General features: G+C 35.9%; 1 protein-coding gene across 1 annotated transcript in view; it reads left to right on the top strand.

Annotated features, from left to right (window-relative positions):
- LOC126469840 (uncharacterized) overlaps positions 1-6123 on the top strand; it is a 314945-nt gene extending 308822 nt beyond the window's left edge. Inside the window, exons 23-24 of the mRNA XM_050097134.1 lie at positions 787-1272; positions 2493-6123. Of these exons, the coding sequence (XP_049953091.1) occupies positions 787-1272; positions 2493-3146 (1140 nt within the window). The 3' untranslated portion in view covers positions 3147-6123. The remainder of the gene's footprint in view (positions 1-786; positions 1273-2492) is intronic.
- The last annotated feature ends 10086 nt before the right edge of the window (positions 6124-16209 follow it).

Below are 16209 nucleotides of genomic sequence, written 5' to 3'. Positions count from 1 at the left end.
GTTGTTTCTCTTAGTTGTTCACATTAAATTTGTTGTTTTCCCTGTATTCCACCCATAATGGAGCTATTTCACCCACAGTAGCTAAATATCCATCAACATACATGCATAACATGAAGATCAAGGTTAAATCTTGTATGTAAATTTAGAATAATACATGGCAGATAATATTGGCAACTGATAGTATTAGCTGATGAGTTGGTGCAGCATGTGATACACTACATATTGCTACTGCTTGTCTGCTCCCTCCCTCCTGCTCTCCCGCATTCTTATAAGTTAACGGCTGTAATTATTATTATTATTATTATTATTATTAGTAGTAGTAGTAGTAGTAGTACTAGTAGTTTCAGGAACAGTAACAGTCAAAAAATTAATACAAAAGGTTTAATAATTCTATAATCTCTTTAGTATAAATAGTTTTGTTATTTTGAGCATGAACTTAAGCAGAGAGGAGGGGAGGGCTTTGGGGGTGGGAGGGAGATTGGGAGAGTGTGAAAGTGAGTTGTGTGCATGCACTAGAGAGTGTGCACACATTTATCTTAAGCAGGTTCGCTGGTGCATTAATCCTGGTATCATTCTTTCAGCTTTGTTTTACAATTTGTTAATGCTTGGAAGTCTTTGATTCAGTAAACACAGTACTATAAAGAAACTTATAATTCACAAATATGAACTGAACATTTTAGCTCTAATACTTGTGTGAATGTTCAAAAAATATGCAGCTTTATGTTCTGTAAGGCCATGCAGCTTTTAGTGCATGTCAAAATAGTATATTGGCTTTTGAATTTTCAGGATGATAAACCAATTTTGAAATATCAGAATGAAATTCCCAATGAGGGACAACCATCAGATGAAAAGAGTCATGAAAAAGATTTTCTAACAATGACACAGCATACTGATTCCTCAAATTTCATTGATGCATCCAAAAAGAGTATGAGAACAATTGAATATGCCACTATAAATTGCAAGAGTTTCTCTTGTTGTGGAAAAAAGAAAGCAAGTCCACAAAAGAATGCAAACACAGAAGATACTATTCGACCACCACCAAGAAATGGCCATGATATGTCCAAACCACCTGCAAGACCGCCAAAATCTGCCGATCATTTGAAGCAGCCAAGCATCCCACCAGAACTAAACTCATTAACAAATCGGGATCTACAAAGAGAAGAGAGTCCTCCACCACTGCTGCCTCCTCGAAATGACAGTCCCAACCACAAGCCTCCCCAGAATGCATGGTTACCTCACAAAAAGCTTTCACCCACACCTGTACTCTGCCAGGTTTGTATAATTTTGGAATTTATGTTGGAAGAATAGAATGTTTTACTGCTCTTTTGTTATAAACTGCTTTCCTCTGTGTATTAAAATATTAATATTTTTAGCTTTCTCTTAAATAATGTTTGTTTCTCTCTTTCTATTTCTCTCCCTCTCTTCCCAATTGCTAGCAGAACCATTCTTTGGGTATACTACAAAATTTAAATTTCAGAGAAAAAGTAACTAAAAGTGAACTGGTTATAATTTTGGTGTGCAATTCCTATTCTAGAGATTTTTTATACATAGCTACTAATTGCTGTAAATAACATCAACTGAATACTGAATGCCATATTCAGTCCCATTTATGATAGCAATGTTGTACAGTGACTGAGCATTGAGTATGAGCATAAAATTGTTTGGAATCTTTGACAATCATTTTCTGCAGGCACTTAGTGAAACAAATAACTAATTAACAAGAAATCTCCTCCTCCACACAGTCTTTATCAAACTGCATCACACAACAGGAGGTAATAGATGTTTCTCAAAGCCTTTGTGTGTTCTGCATAGAAGGTTTAAACCGCACTACTTGGTGCCCTAACAAAAAATACCTGAAAGGACTGTCACAGGGGTGCTATCTTGAAAGCCTTTCCAATAAAGATATCTTGTAGTAGCCTACTGCTTATTTTCTACTACCTCTCATGATTTTACCATCTAATATTAAAATTAATTTGAAAATGATGTGCAACAGTAATATTTCTCTCTCAGTAATAATTATGAAAATCATTTTTATATCAAATTTTTAACTTCTGTTGCTTGCAACATAACAATTTTCTGGTTGTCTGTTTAACTCTTGTACATGTCATTATTTTTCTTCAAATTCTATTCTCATAAATGTGTTTGTTTTTGACTTAAATGTTAATGTACCAATCAGACCAGAAGAGGCTCCATGAGTCAGTTGCATATCCTTCCCAAAAATTCCCTGATAAAGGACCCTGCAATTCCAAAAGCTAGGAATTTTTTTACCTGTTTTTAATTTGTTTATCGGCAGTATTGAAATTTCACCTACTGAAGTACTATCCACCCTTTCTGTCTCCTTACAATCTTACCAGTTTAACAATTTAATTCTCCTTTTGATAAAAATTAATTTGACTGCCCAAATCAAAACATGCATGCAGTAATACTGTTAGAATATTACAAATGTATGAAACATATTGTAATGATTGACTTCAGTCCATTTTATGTTTTAGGACACACCAAACAAGACTTCACAACACAGTCCTGTGCCTATTATTAAGGCGGTGCGGTGTGAACATTCAGACAATTCTTTGGTAACAACCCCTAGGTCTTATTTTTCCACTCCATATCTTAGGAATGGCCATATTATATCAAATGCTGGGAATATGCCACAGATGAGAGAATTACTCTTCAGTAAATCAAATGCAACATTAGTTGGATTACTAGAGCGGCTGGATGAAGTCATAGAACAGTGCTCAAAAGCACAAGCTGCAGGAGGTGGAGCCTGCATGGATGAAGCAAGGTTTCAGGCAGCTAAGGAGTTACTCACAAACGAAGCACGGCAGTTGGTTACAGCATCAAAACTTTTTGTTAAGAGTGCAACAGATGCTTCTGGAAAGGATCTAACAGAAAATCTGGCAAACTGCCTGTACCACCTACGACGGCTGACTGATCTTGCTTCAGATGTGACTGTGCATACAACTTCACCTTTGCAGACAAGGAATCTTATTGTAAAAATTAGAGATGTTACAGAAATGTTCAATGAAACAGTCTCATCTGCTTTAGGAATGACTGAAGTCCCAGAAACTTTACTGCTACACAGAGCAGAGAGTCTGGCTAGTGTGCTTGCCACACTGTTACGAAGTTTGAGGGTCTTTTCTCCATAGCACAAGAATTAGCATAACTAGCTTATAGTGAAACTTGTAGATCAAGAATAAGATACTCATTTCTGTCTGTTAGTTGATATATAGCTTGTATGTACCATAAATAAATCAACACATAAACTACATGTATTTTGCTGCTTCGCAGCAAGTTTGCTAGTTTCTAACAATGACCAATTGTGTGTACAGTGTAAATTTTGGTTTTTACTTTTTGTTATTACATTAGTCAGAAAGACAAAAAAGTGAGCATAATAAATAATACTTTACATCATGGCAGCACAAAAGGAAGAGCACTGAGAATGAAGAACATCTGTAGTAACAATATACATTTTTTATGGAGCAGAAATGATTCCCTATGTAATTAAAGAGTTGAGGTTTTTAATGCAATTGTAATTAAAGTATGTAGATTCCACAAGGCGTTTTTCACTGTCATGAGAGGTGGTTATTACTAAAGAAACTGTTCCAATTTGTGTCAATATAGATAGCAGAAAACTATCAAAATCAGTACTGCACAGTATTTCAACAAAAAAATACTTCTTCCGCTTTTAAATATATTCATTTTTCATTGTTTCTGAGAGAACTGATGACCTTTAGGAACTGATAATTTCATTTATCAGCTAGAGAAAATTACATGATGATTCTTCATTGTTAAACAGAAGCTTCTAAAGTGCTTGCCAGTTTAAAAGATGTAAAATATATAAGACTGAACACACCTTTCCTTACTTCTTCTATATAATGCTTTCTCTAGAAATCAGAATTTCTTTTCCAGCATGTATCATTAACTTTTTGGTTTATTATTCCACCTTAAATTGCTCAACAGTTGTATTTAAATTTTTGGTTTGGTGAAATAACCATTTAGGCTCATAGATATAGTTACACCATCAATGTTGTTATAGCCTTCAAACATCTGTCTTAGCCTAGTAGTAAAGTTTTATAACAGATTTATCTGTGTTTTCTTGGAGTGTTTATGGCAGCCATATACAAACACTTAATCAGCATAACTACCAGTAGGGAAATTGTCACACTGCTTTCACACTTAGCACAGCAAGAAGTTTTCAGAATCCAGTATTAGCTGAAAGAAAGAAGGGCTCAAGGAATACCAGTCTATAGGTGAAGATCATCACAAGCTTGTTTAACATTATTCCAGTTCACATTGTTTCCAGACAGACTCAACACTTCTCCTAGAAAATTGAGAATGGCCTCCCTTCATTATGTTGGAAGTATCATATGGATAAAACCTCCCTCCATATCTCTCAAAGCATTGTCTAGTGGAAAGAAACAGACTGTATCTCTACCTTAACAAAATAGTTGACAGTGTGGCAAGCATTCCAGAAAGTTCTCTTTACACTATTCATCAAGCAGCAGGTGTCCTGCCTTGCCACAGTAGAAATACAGTTTAGTTTCATTTAATAAGAACTTATGATCTAGTTGAGACTAGATTTTTACTTTCTTAATGTGACAACTGTGACATAATATCTGTACCGAAACTAACCGTACATACCAGTTGACAATTTTTAGGTAATCTCTCTCACCACACTCCCTCCCTGTACCGAAACTAACCTTACGTACCAATTGACAATTTTTAGGTAATCTCTCTATCTCTCTCACTACACTCTCTCCCTCCCAATACAAACATTATTCTCCAAATAAAAAAAGAGGAAGTATCACCTTGAATAAAAACTGTTATGGCACCTATAATGAATTCCATATGCATGACTTACAATTATGTGTGGTATCTATATTAAATTCTTGAAAACAGCCACAAGTCACACTTCGTATTTATAAAAAGTTATTACTTATAATAAAAATACAAAGTGTGACTTCTGGCTGTTTTCAAGTACTTAGTTTTAACAGTTACTCCCCCTGCAGGCAATGCCTGCTCTTGATGTATCTATATTAGTTAATTTTACAAAAGTTTTATTTACTGGTACTCAGAAAAAGTATACATATTAAGAAAAAAGTGTGGACATTATAGAACATGTAGGTCAGAATAGTTTTCAGTGAGAACACTGTCTACAGTATTTTCTGCTATGCCATTTCAATCAGTTTTAAACTTATATTAATTTTACGCTGTGACTGATTTACAGTTCAATAAAAATATGAAGCTTTTCTATTTATTCATTCCAGGAAATACCAATGGTGTACATAACTTTTCAGTTTAACAGTTCTTCACTATAACCTAGAATAAGTCTTAAAAGTACAAATCATGCACTACTTGTAGTAAGAAATTGTCAGTTTATTTGATATTTTTAGTGTTTTTTATTTCAAGAGGATGAAGATAACAATGACAATATTTACCAGACTTTTCTTGTATTTTTTTATTAAGAAAGCTATTTATACTGGAAGTTATTACTTTTCTGTACAATTAAAACATTCAAGTATACTTTGCATTTTAACATAATTCAAAATGTTTGATAAAACTAGTCATTAATTTCTCATTGTCTATTTATATGTCTGTGTGTGTGTGAGTGTGTGTGATAACACACACACACTATTTTTACTTTGTAAGAATAAGTTTTTGCCCAATATGTATGTAATAGTATGTAATAATTGTGTGTGTGTGTGTGTGTGTGTGTGTGTGTGTGTGTGTGTGTGTTAGCACAACCTGTGTCAAAGAAAATTACCTGTAAAAGATACATTATTATAAAAACAGAGTTACAAATAATCCTGTTCATCAGGTGTACAGATGGTTTATCATTGTTGATATACTACTGAAACAATAGCTTTAAAATTGTGTAGTTATTAAGCCTTCTTTTGTACCAAAGTTGTGATAACTTTTAAAAATGGTGATGTATAAATCCCATCTGTTGGGAAAGGGTTGTTTCTTGGATGTTGTCGATTTCTTTCACTTTGATACTTATCTGTAAAAGTTGTGAACTTACATAATTTAATTTGACTAAATCAACATTACTTACAAATATTGTAATATCTCAGTATCATTGGCAGTCTGAACAAATGAAGATGAATTATTAATAAAATATGTACTGGCAATGAGACTTGTTTTTTAATTCCTTTGGAACATCTTATTGAAATGATATAGCCCATACCAGTGTAAGTTGGGAAACATGACACTTTCACAGCTGAAGTCATCAACTACTGCTTGTCTTACACCTTCAGCTATTTTTGTTCCCACAGACGTATAACATTCACAACAGCAAGAAGCAGCCTGCAAAGGAATGGTGCATTGCATTCCCAGCAGGCTTTTATGGCTGCTTCAACTGCTAACTTGGCTCTATGGATTCCCACACACTCCCGTACATAGCAGAACAATACATTTGAGTGAAAGATAAGGTTTTCTCCTCATGATTGATTGTAGACACTAACAGTCAGGTTGATGTGATGTTCCTTAATTTCTGGAAAGTACTAGGTAAAGTTCCAGACTTGCTACCTAAAGAACAAAACAGTGTGTATGGAATTTTAAATCACTTTTGTGATTTGATGAAACATTTCCTACCAAACAGAACACAGCATGTCATAATCTCCACGCAGAAAAGTAGTTTAAAGGTACCCCAAGGTAGTTTTAGTACCATTACTGTTTACATCGTATATAAATGTCCATGTGAATAATGTCAGAACCGTCATGAGCCTGTTGTGTACAGAAAAGTCACAATTCTGTAAAATTGTAGTGAAATTCAGGGAAGACCTGCAAGAGGTCAATGCTTGATGCAGGGATTGGTTGTCAACCCTCAGCACAAAAAAGTAACATATTGTGCATAAAAAGGCACAAAGGCCCATTATTTCGCGATTACCCAATCGCTGAACATTTACTGGGCACAGTGACATACATTTACATATTTGTGAGTCTGCATACAGAGTGATTTAAAGTGAAACAACAACATAACACTAATTTTAGGAAGGCAGAAGCCATACAGAGTCATTGGAAGATCCCTCAGGATGACAGATGTAGCCTACAGAATCCTCGCTCAACCAATACCAGAGTGTTGCTCCTCATTCTGTGATGCTTACCAGGTACGACTGATAAATGATCCAGAGGATGGCAGCACATTTCACTGCATGTTAGTTTAATAAGTGTGAGAGCATTATGGAAAACTTCAGCCAACTACATTGGCAGATGCTACAAGAGCCATAGTGTGAATCATGGTATGATTTACTGTTAAAAATCAATCAACATACTGCTTCCTCCTGCATACATCCCACAGAGGGTAAAATGAGAAAGATTTGATTTCTTTTGGAGGCTTACTAACAGTAATTCTTCCCATGCACCATTTGTCAATGAAACAAGAAAGTGGAAGGTGACAGTGGTACACGTAGTGCCTTCTGCCACACACCATAATGTGATTTGTGGAGTATATACATAGATATATGTTTCTGGGTTTCTAGCTGGGCTGATGTTTCCATTTTGCACATAATATTTCAGTTACAGACGTAGTCATCATCATCTTTTTCTTCAGGTGTGCCAAACAGTAGTCTTTATGTGTACTGCTGCTTGGATTCCAACAAAACTGAGAGACAGAAGTGGTGCTGCACCCCAATTTGTAATGAGCATCCATTACTCCCTTATATGCACATTTGGGGTTATTCATTGAAATATTGTGCACAAAATGAAATCAACTCGGCTAGAAAATACTCCCTTTGTCACTTTTCCAGGCTGTATCAATATACATGATTCATCTCCAGCTATTACATTTTTAAAAACTTGTGGTTGGTGTGGGCAGAGTCCATCATTTTTCCTGAAATGTCTCGGGTGAGTTGTTTGTTCCACCAAAAGCAACTTGAACAAAAATTTTGCAGACATCAAGTAAACTTGCATCCAGGGAATCAATGCTGAGCCCAACTTCTTCAGGAATTTCTGATATAGAGAAATGATCTACATTGCCAGAAAATCAATTATTACCCCTGGAAAGGTGACATTCATTTTAATCTGGGAGATGTAATATGCCACCTGGGGGATAGTAGGTGTACAGATAATGGTTTGAACATAATCTGCCAACAGACAGCATAGTGATAAAGCTACCAGGGCACTATCTGTGTTTACTCTAAGGAATTCTCACAACAAGAAGGCTTAGTGTGGTGCAAATGTGTGAAGTAAGCAGGCAACCACGCCACAGAGATGCAATCGTGCTTCCTACAGCCAACTGACCTAGTTTGAAAGTGGCTTTCCAAGTGGCAGGATGGTTCTTTTGGAGAAACGCCACACAAGTTGGATGTGCTGTGCCAGTTGTGCAACAACACTGGTCTCAGTGGTCACGTGAACATTTTCACACCCGTAGACAAGGTTCTTGACATCCACGCAGCACAGAAGCCCACCAGGATCATTGTATTGTAAGGGCAGCAGTGGCAGGTCGTGCAGCTATCACAGCACAGATAAAGGGGCTTGTGAGCCCGGATGTGTCAGCACAACTGTTGCATTCTGGATATTGGTAGTGGGACTACAGGCACACAAATCTCTAGCCTGTTTTCCACTCACACCACAGCATCGATGTGCACAGATCAGTTGGTGTTGTCAGAAGATAACTTGGAAGATGAAATGACATGCCTTGGTCTTCAGCACTGAAAGCAGATTCTTTCTGCATGCAAGTGATGGTCATCTGTGCACACAAGGAAGACTTGGTGTGCACTGTCTCATAGAGTGCATTTGTCCAAGACACATTTGTCACCCCAGACCTTATGGTCTGGGGTGCAATAAGCTACAACTCTCGTTCACCTTTGGTGTTTCTGGATGGGGAACTAACCAGCTCTTGGTACATGCAGAATGTTGTTACACCCATTCTTTTGCCATTCTTGCAACAGGAACATGATGTGTCATTCCAGTAGGATCATGCTCACTCACACACTGTCCATGAAACTTGACGTGCTCTGCAAGGTGTGAAGCAACTTCCTTGACCAGCATGATCTCGATGAGAAGTGACTTGTGTGACTTGTCAACGAATAATTCTTACAGAACTACATGAACAGTTCAAGCAGTCGTGGAATAACATATTGCAGGACAGTATTCACCATCTGTACAATCAACTGGATGCCAGAATCAGCACCTGTATTGCCACCCATGGAGGCTACACCACATACTAATTTGGGTTTTTCAGCACGGGCAGATACCTAGCACCTCAGAACTGCTTGTGCTATTTATCTGTAAATGTAATCATTTCATGTGCTCCATATGCACTGTTGCAACAATAAATCCTGAGTTAACTGAAAACCTCTAAAAGAGTGTACTAATTTTTTTTCTTGTGGTGTATTATCAGAATTTTCACCAATTCAATAATATTCATATGCTGAGCAGTGTGTAGTCTCTCAGAATGCTGATCACTCTCCAATGATTTCCAGCCATTTTTCAACCTCTCTTTAATTCATGTTTCTCCCATAGCATTTTATACAAACACTTTTAAAAATTTAAGAATTTTCATTTTGAAAATCAGAAATGTTTTGACAAAATTTTATGTAGAATATGTGTCCAAGGTGTTTATCCATCTCAAACAAACTGGAAGTTCAATTAATACATGGAATATCACCTCTCAAAAGTGCTCTCAACAGGAAATAATGCACTCAATCACAGAGCAAAACCTCAAGAATGTACATGAAGGTGTCTCACTGGACTGTGAAAAGGTGTGTATGGGCATGTGTGTGTTTAATGAGTTATGTTTTCTGTCCGTACATCTGTTCAAGCACTTGTGAGATACTAAGGCAGTCCGAGCAGCCATGAAAATTCGTACTCAGGTGACTTCTCGTCTGCTCCAGTGCTTTCAGAGTTGCAAATAGTTCTACGCTATATGGGGTGATCACAACAGTCTGAAAAGCTTGCAAGGGTGCTGCAGGGCAGGTTGTGCTGAGAAATAACTGTTAAGAAAAAATTCAATACGTTGCACAATTTCCAAGTTAATTATCATTTAAGTTAGGCAATCAGGCCATTACACACATAAACTGGAATGGCCTGCCAGATACAGTTAGTGTCAGTTGTTCTCATAGCGTAGATGACAGCATGCAAGACTGCTCAGCCTTTGCCTTGAGTTCAGTTCTTACTGCTGTTCCTCACCAAACTTTTGTATCGCTCTCGCTCGGTTTTAGGAAACCAAACAAAGTACACGTTTGGAAACACCTTTTCTGGCAGCTACTTGAATTTGCTCATGCATCGGCCTGATTGGCTAACTTCAATGGTAATTAACTCAAAAATGGTGCAACATCAGATTTTATCTTAACAATTATTCCTCAGCACAAGCTACCCAGCAACACCCTTAGAAGGTTTTCAGACTGTTCTGACCATCCTGTGTAGTGTGTTAAAAAATTAAATGCCCATGCTAACAGATATTATGACAGAGTTGACAACAAACATATTTCATTAAGCAACCAGTTATTGGAAACCCATACTGAGTGGGTACTAAGCATTGTAAGTACACCTACGTTGAAGGGAAAAAAACACAGAAACTACCTTCTTGAAACATTGTTAGACCAAAGTTTATTTGACATACATAGTGTAGTGGTGTCATGATGTTGCCATTGAGTTGTTAGCTAATGAAACCTGGGAAGATGTCTTTGCACAAACAACAACCGAAGAATCTTTCAATGCTTTTTCTAGTACATTCATGTCCCTATTTGAGATGTGCTTCCCAAAAAAGCTCACAAAGATCAATGTCATGCCTAGGAACACAAGCCAGTGGATAACACCTGCTATTAGAGTATCTAGTCAAACACTAAAACATATCAGTCAACTCAAAAAAGATAACAAAGATGAACACTTCACAGATTATGTTAAGACATACAAGAAAATTTACAGGAAGGTGATCAAAAAAGCCAAGACAATGCACAATGACAGTGTCATTGCTGGGTCAGCAAACAAATCAAAAGCTATATGGAATGTAGTAAAAAAAGAAATAGGCACAAGCAAAAATATTAGAAATCCAGAGGACTTTGTTTTAAAAGATGATCAAGTCAGAAATCATACTCTAGCAAATTACATTAATGACTACTTCATAAATAGTCCCATCAATCTGCGTAAAAATTGTTCTAAGATTAGTAGAACATCAATCCCAGAAGAACAAAGTGTTAATTCATTATTGTTACCTCCCACAAACAAATTGGAAGTTAATCGAATAATAAAAACAATGAAGAATAAAATGTCCTCAGGGATTGACGAGATACCTTGCTCAGTCATGATGAGATGTGCTAGTGTCATATCAGACCCACTCTCACACATCATAAACATATCATTTTCAGAAGGTGTCTTTCCACAACGATTAAAAATTGCAAAAGTAAAACCATTGTATAAAAAGGGCAATTTACATGAAGTGGGAAACTATAGACCAATAGCTTTATTATCGGTATTTTCAAAAGTAATAGAGACAGTCATGAAAAACAGAATTACAAATTACCTCGAGAAATTCAATCTATTGTCTGTAAACCAACACGGCTTTCGCAGAGGAATGAGTACAGAGTCAGCCATCACCCAATTCATTGAAAATATTGTAACGGGGGTAGATAAGAACAACAGTACAATAGGAATAAATTTGGACCTCTCAAAGGCATTCGATACTGTCCAACATCATATCCTGCTAGACAAATTAGAATATGTCGGTATACGAGGAGTAGCTAAAAAGTGGTTTCAGTCATATCTCCATAATAGGAAACGTAGTAGAAATTGCAACAACGAACAGTAAAAACCAAAGTATTGTTTACAGATCGGATATTCAGACTGTGCCAATAGGGGTACCACAGGGGAGTGTTCTAGGACCTCTCCTATTTCTTCTTTACATAAATGATATCAAGATTCCAGTAAATGGTACTCATATAACACTGTTTGCGGATGACACAAACATTGTAGTAACTGACATAAACCGGGTATTGCCAACATCTGCAAACAGAGTTATAGAATATTTGCAAAATTGGTTTGAAGTGAACAAATTAACCATAAATATCTCTAAAACTAATTATATCCATTACAGGAAAGCAAAGTCACACTCTGATCTAGATCTTAGAATACAAAATAAGGAAATTGTGAGAGTTGCTACCACAAAATTCTTAGGTGTACATATAGATGAAAATTTAGACTGGAAATCCCATATCCTGCATCTCTCGCATAAGTTAAGCTCTGCTTGCTTTGCTTTACGCGTTATTAGCTTTGTATGTAGTAGGGAATGTAGCAGAGCTGTTTACTTTGCTTATATACATTCTGCTATTACCTATGGCCTCATCTTCTGGGGTCATAGTAAGAAAAATCTCAAAACCATCTTCACTCTACAAAAACGAGCTGTTAGAATAATTACCAACAGTTCAAGGCTAACTCCTTCAAAGCAATTATTTAAACAGCTGAATATTCTACCCCTACCATGCCTCTATATACAGAAAAGCGTAATTAATGTAAAACGAAATATTAACAATTTCCAATCCAACTCGGATCTACATACTTACAACACAAGAAAGTGCAATGACATTCATATAAAAAGAGTTAACAAGGCTTTGGCGCAGAAACAAACAAACATACAAGGAAGCAGATTGTATAACAAACTACCGGTAAAGATAAAAGAAATAAAAAAATTGTCTTCATTTAAAGAAGCAGTATTCATATTTTTAATGACCAACTGCTATTATAGTGTAAAAGAATACCTGGAATAGCTTCATACTAAACAATTATAGTGATGTACTCTGTGCCAATAGTAATTTTTATCTGACTGTTGCTATGATCTAAATAAATAATATGTACAAAAGTGCTAGAATTGTATGTGTTATATCTAAATGTCAACTGTGTATTCCATGTAAAAAGTCTTTCTCATACATCAATGTAAATAATCAAAGTTGTACATGCTATTCCAATGTGGTCTGATGTTATGTAGTCCACTATGCACATCTGTATTTTGTATAGTATTGTTCACCCTATATGTGTGTATATATATACTATGTATTTTTTGACGAAATCCATGCAATGTAAATTGTCTCTGGATGAATAAACTACTACTACTACTACTACTACTACTACTAGTCAGTAAACAGCATGTAACACTGTAGTGTCTATTTGATACTTGCAGTATGTGATATGGAGTGCTACACATGAAAAGAATTGAGACATACACTTTCTTTACAGTGCAGCTGAGGACTATAATCAAAGAGCTCAGCAAATGTATCACAAACATTTACATGCATGAAGATGTCTGTGTTATTGCACATTTACTGGAGTCCAAATTGGCTGGGAAATACCTGCACATTTACTGGAGCCCACAATTGGTTGGGCAATACCTACACATTGATGGCACACAGTCAAAAATATTGATATAAGCAGTTTTTGCATACATCAGATCAGTGCTTGTGAGTTGTTGCTGCAGACTACTTCCTTTGTAATTTTAAGTCTGCAGATCCCCTATAGGAAACTTTCAGCTATTTATGAGAAATCTAGATGCATTATTGAGGTACCTGTCAGATGAGAAGAAACGGTTAGTAGTTTGTGGAGATTTCGGTGTAGGTTTCTTAAAAGCTACAAACAGGAAAAAATGAACTGAAATCATTATTTAGGTGTTTCAGTCTAATTCCAGTGCTTAATTTTCCAACTTGTGTGCAGTAAGATAATATGTTCCTGATTGATAACATTTTTATAGATGCACACACATACAGAACACACTAGACATTTGCCGCTGAACACAGCACTCCCTTTTACGTTGATACAGGCTCTGCACTGAAATTGATGGTATTCATTTTGAACATTTATTGTAATGCTGAACACTATAATAAAGCACTTAAACACATTTAACATTCATCCTCAGTTGCATCCAGTGACCTCCTGGACACTCCACACTCACTCAGTTGCAGTCCTGACAACTAGTTACGTGAAACATATTTGTTGCTGTATATACCTTCATATCTGTCAGTTTGGGCATTGAATTTTTGAACATACTATATATAGTAGATTCATTTGGAAGGGAGAACTAAAATATATGTCTGGGGAAAAATGGTAATAATAATAATAATAATAATAATAATTTTATTGTCTTTAAGCCATTACAGCAATAGACAAAGTCATACACATAATACAATACAGTACATACTATAAAAGAACAGAATTGTTATTAACGTTACAGTTTAATATCACAGGTCATGAAATCCTTTATATTGTAGAATGGGTTTACAGCTAACCAGTCATAAAGTTTTTGTTTGTATTGTTGCTCTGATAAATTTTATATAGCTTGTGGAAGTTTGTCAAATAATTTGTGGCCCATAAGTTCATAACTGTTAACTGATTTTACGGTCTGTGGTAGGGCATGTAGATACAGCTGTTTGTCCTAGTGTTGTAACAATGTATATTTGCCCTGCATTTTACTTTAGGTAAGTTCTTTTTTGTGTAGATCAAAACATAATAAATATATAGGTTTATTACTGTCATGATTTTTTGTTGAGTAAACAAAGGTTTACAATGAGACTTGTACGGTGAGCCTGTAATTATCCTAATAGCTTTCTTTTGCAGCAATAGTATATCATGCACACAAGTGGAGTCTCCCCATAAAATAATACCATAGGATATGATGCTTTGGAAAAATGAGTAGTAAGATACTCTAACATAATTTTTGGCTACACAGTGCATTAATCGCTTTAACAAATAGATTACCCTAGCCTAGACAATTTACCACTAATATACTTAATATATGCATTCCAAGAAACTTTATCATCCAAATATACCCCCAAAAATTTAACACAACTAGGATCATGTGATGGAAACTTGTCTTTTAAACTAAATACTATCTGCTGGGTTTTGCTTTCATTAAGCAAGAACCCATTTACTTTAAACCAGAGTGAATCTTGCTCAATTGTCTTTGTAACACATGTTTTAAGGCTATTAAGATCATTACTGCTGTTCAGAAACATTGTATCATCAGCATAGAGTACTGATCTGGATTTAATAAATGATGGCAGGTCATTTATCATTATTAGGAAAAGGAAAGAGCCCAGCACAGATCCCTGCGGAACACCTACCTTAACTTGTTCTATACTGGACATTTCTTTCCCAACACAGATGGCTTGCTTACGGTTTTGTAAATATGATCTTAATAGCTTAAGGCTGTTACCTTTAACACCATAAAAGTCCATTTTTTCGAGTAGTAGTGTATGTTCTACACAGTCAAAGGCTTTGCTTAGGTCACAAAAAGTCACTTGAGCAAAGCATTTATCTTCAAATACTTGATGGATGTATTTAACAACATTGTCTATGGCATCAATGGTTGACAGGTTTTTCCTAAAGCCGTACTGTGATCCACTTATTAATCCTGTGTTATCAAAGTAAACAGATAATTGTTGGTAAATTATGCAATCTAGAACTTTTGAAAAAACTGGGACTATGGATATTGGCCTGTAACTTGAGACACAATTTTTATCTCCTTTTTTATGTACTGGAACTACCCTAGACAGTTTCAGCTCATCGGGGAAAAAACTCTCCAGTATACACTTGTTTATACAATATGTTAGGGGGGTACACTATACAGTCTATTACTTTCTTCAGCATGTTACAGGACAGGTCATATATGTCTACACTGTCTGATGATTTTAACTGCTTCACTATTCTTAACACAAAACCAGGTGAGACCTCAGAAAAATTGGAAATACTTGTGTTTGTTGATGACCTAGCAACATTTTTTGACAGTAACTGTGATGAGCTGATTTCAGGTTTAATTATAGCACTTCCTACTTCCTCAACTGATTTAATAAAAGAGTCATTAAATTCCTGGGGAGAGATACTAATTTTGTCCCTTCTTTTATCTTTGGCGACACTATTTATTAGTGTCCATGCTGCTATGCACTTATTGGTGGATTTCTCAATACTTCTGAGATTAGTGCTTGTTTGGCTTCCACAATTGCTTTTTTGTACTCATTCCTATATCTAACATAGGCTAATTTAGCATGGTTGGTTTTCAGATTTCTATAAATATTGTATATCAACATAACTTGATTTTTCATAGTAGACAGCTGTTTTGTATACCATGTATTTTGTCTAGGAGACAAGGTACTGGTGGAATTAAAGCTGTGAGGAAGGTGCGTGAGTCGTGCTTGGGTAGCTCAGTCGGTAGAGCCCTTGCCCGCGAAAGGCAAAGGTCCCGAGTTCGAGTCTCGATCCGGCACACAGTTTTAATCTGCCAGGAAG

Source organism: Schistocerca serialis, chromosome 3, assembly GCF_023864345.2.
Source record: "Schistocerca serialis cubense isolate TAMUIC-IGC-003099 chromosome 3, iqSchSeri2.2, whole genome shotgun sequence".
Taxonomy (NCBI): domain Eukaryota; kingdom Metazoa; phylum Arthropoda; class Insecta; order Orthoptera; family Acrididae; genus Schistocerca; species Schistocerca serialis.
Note: the sequence above shows the minus strand (reverse complement) of the source record. Positions and strands in the feature narration are given on the sequence as shown.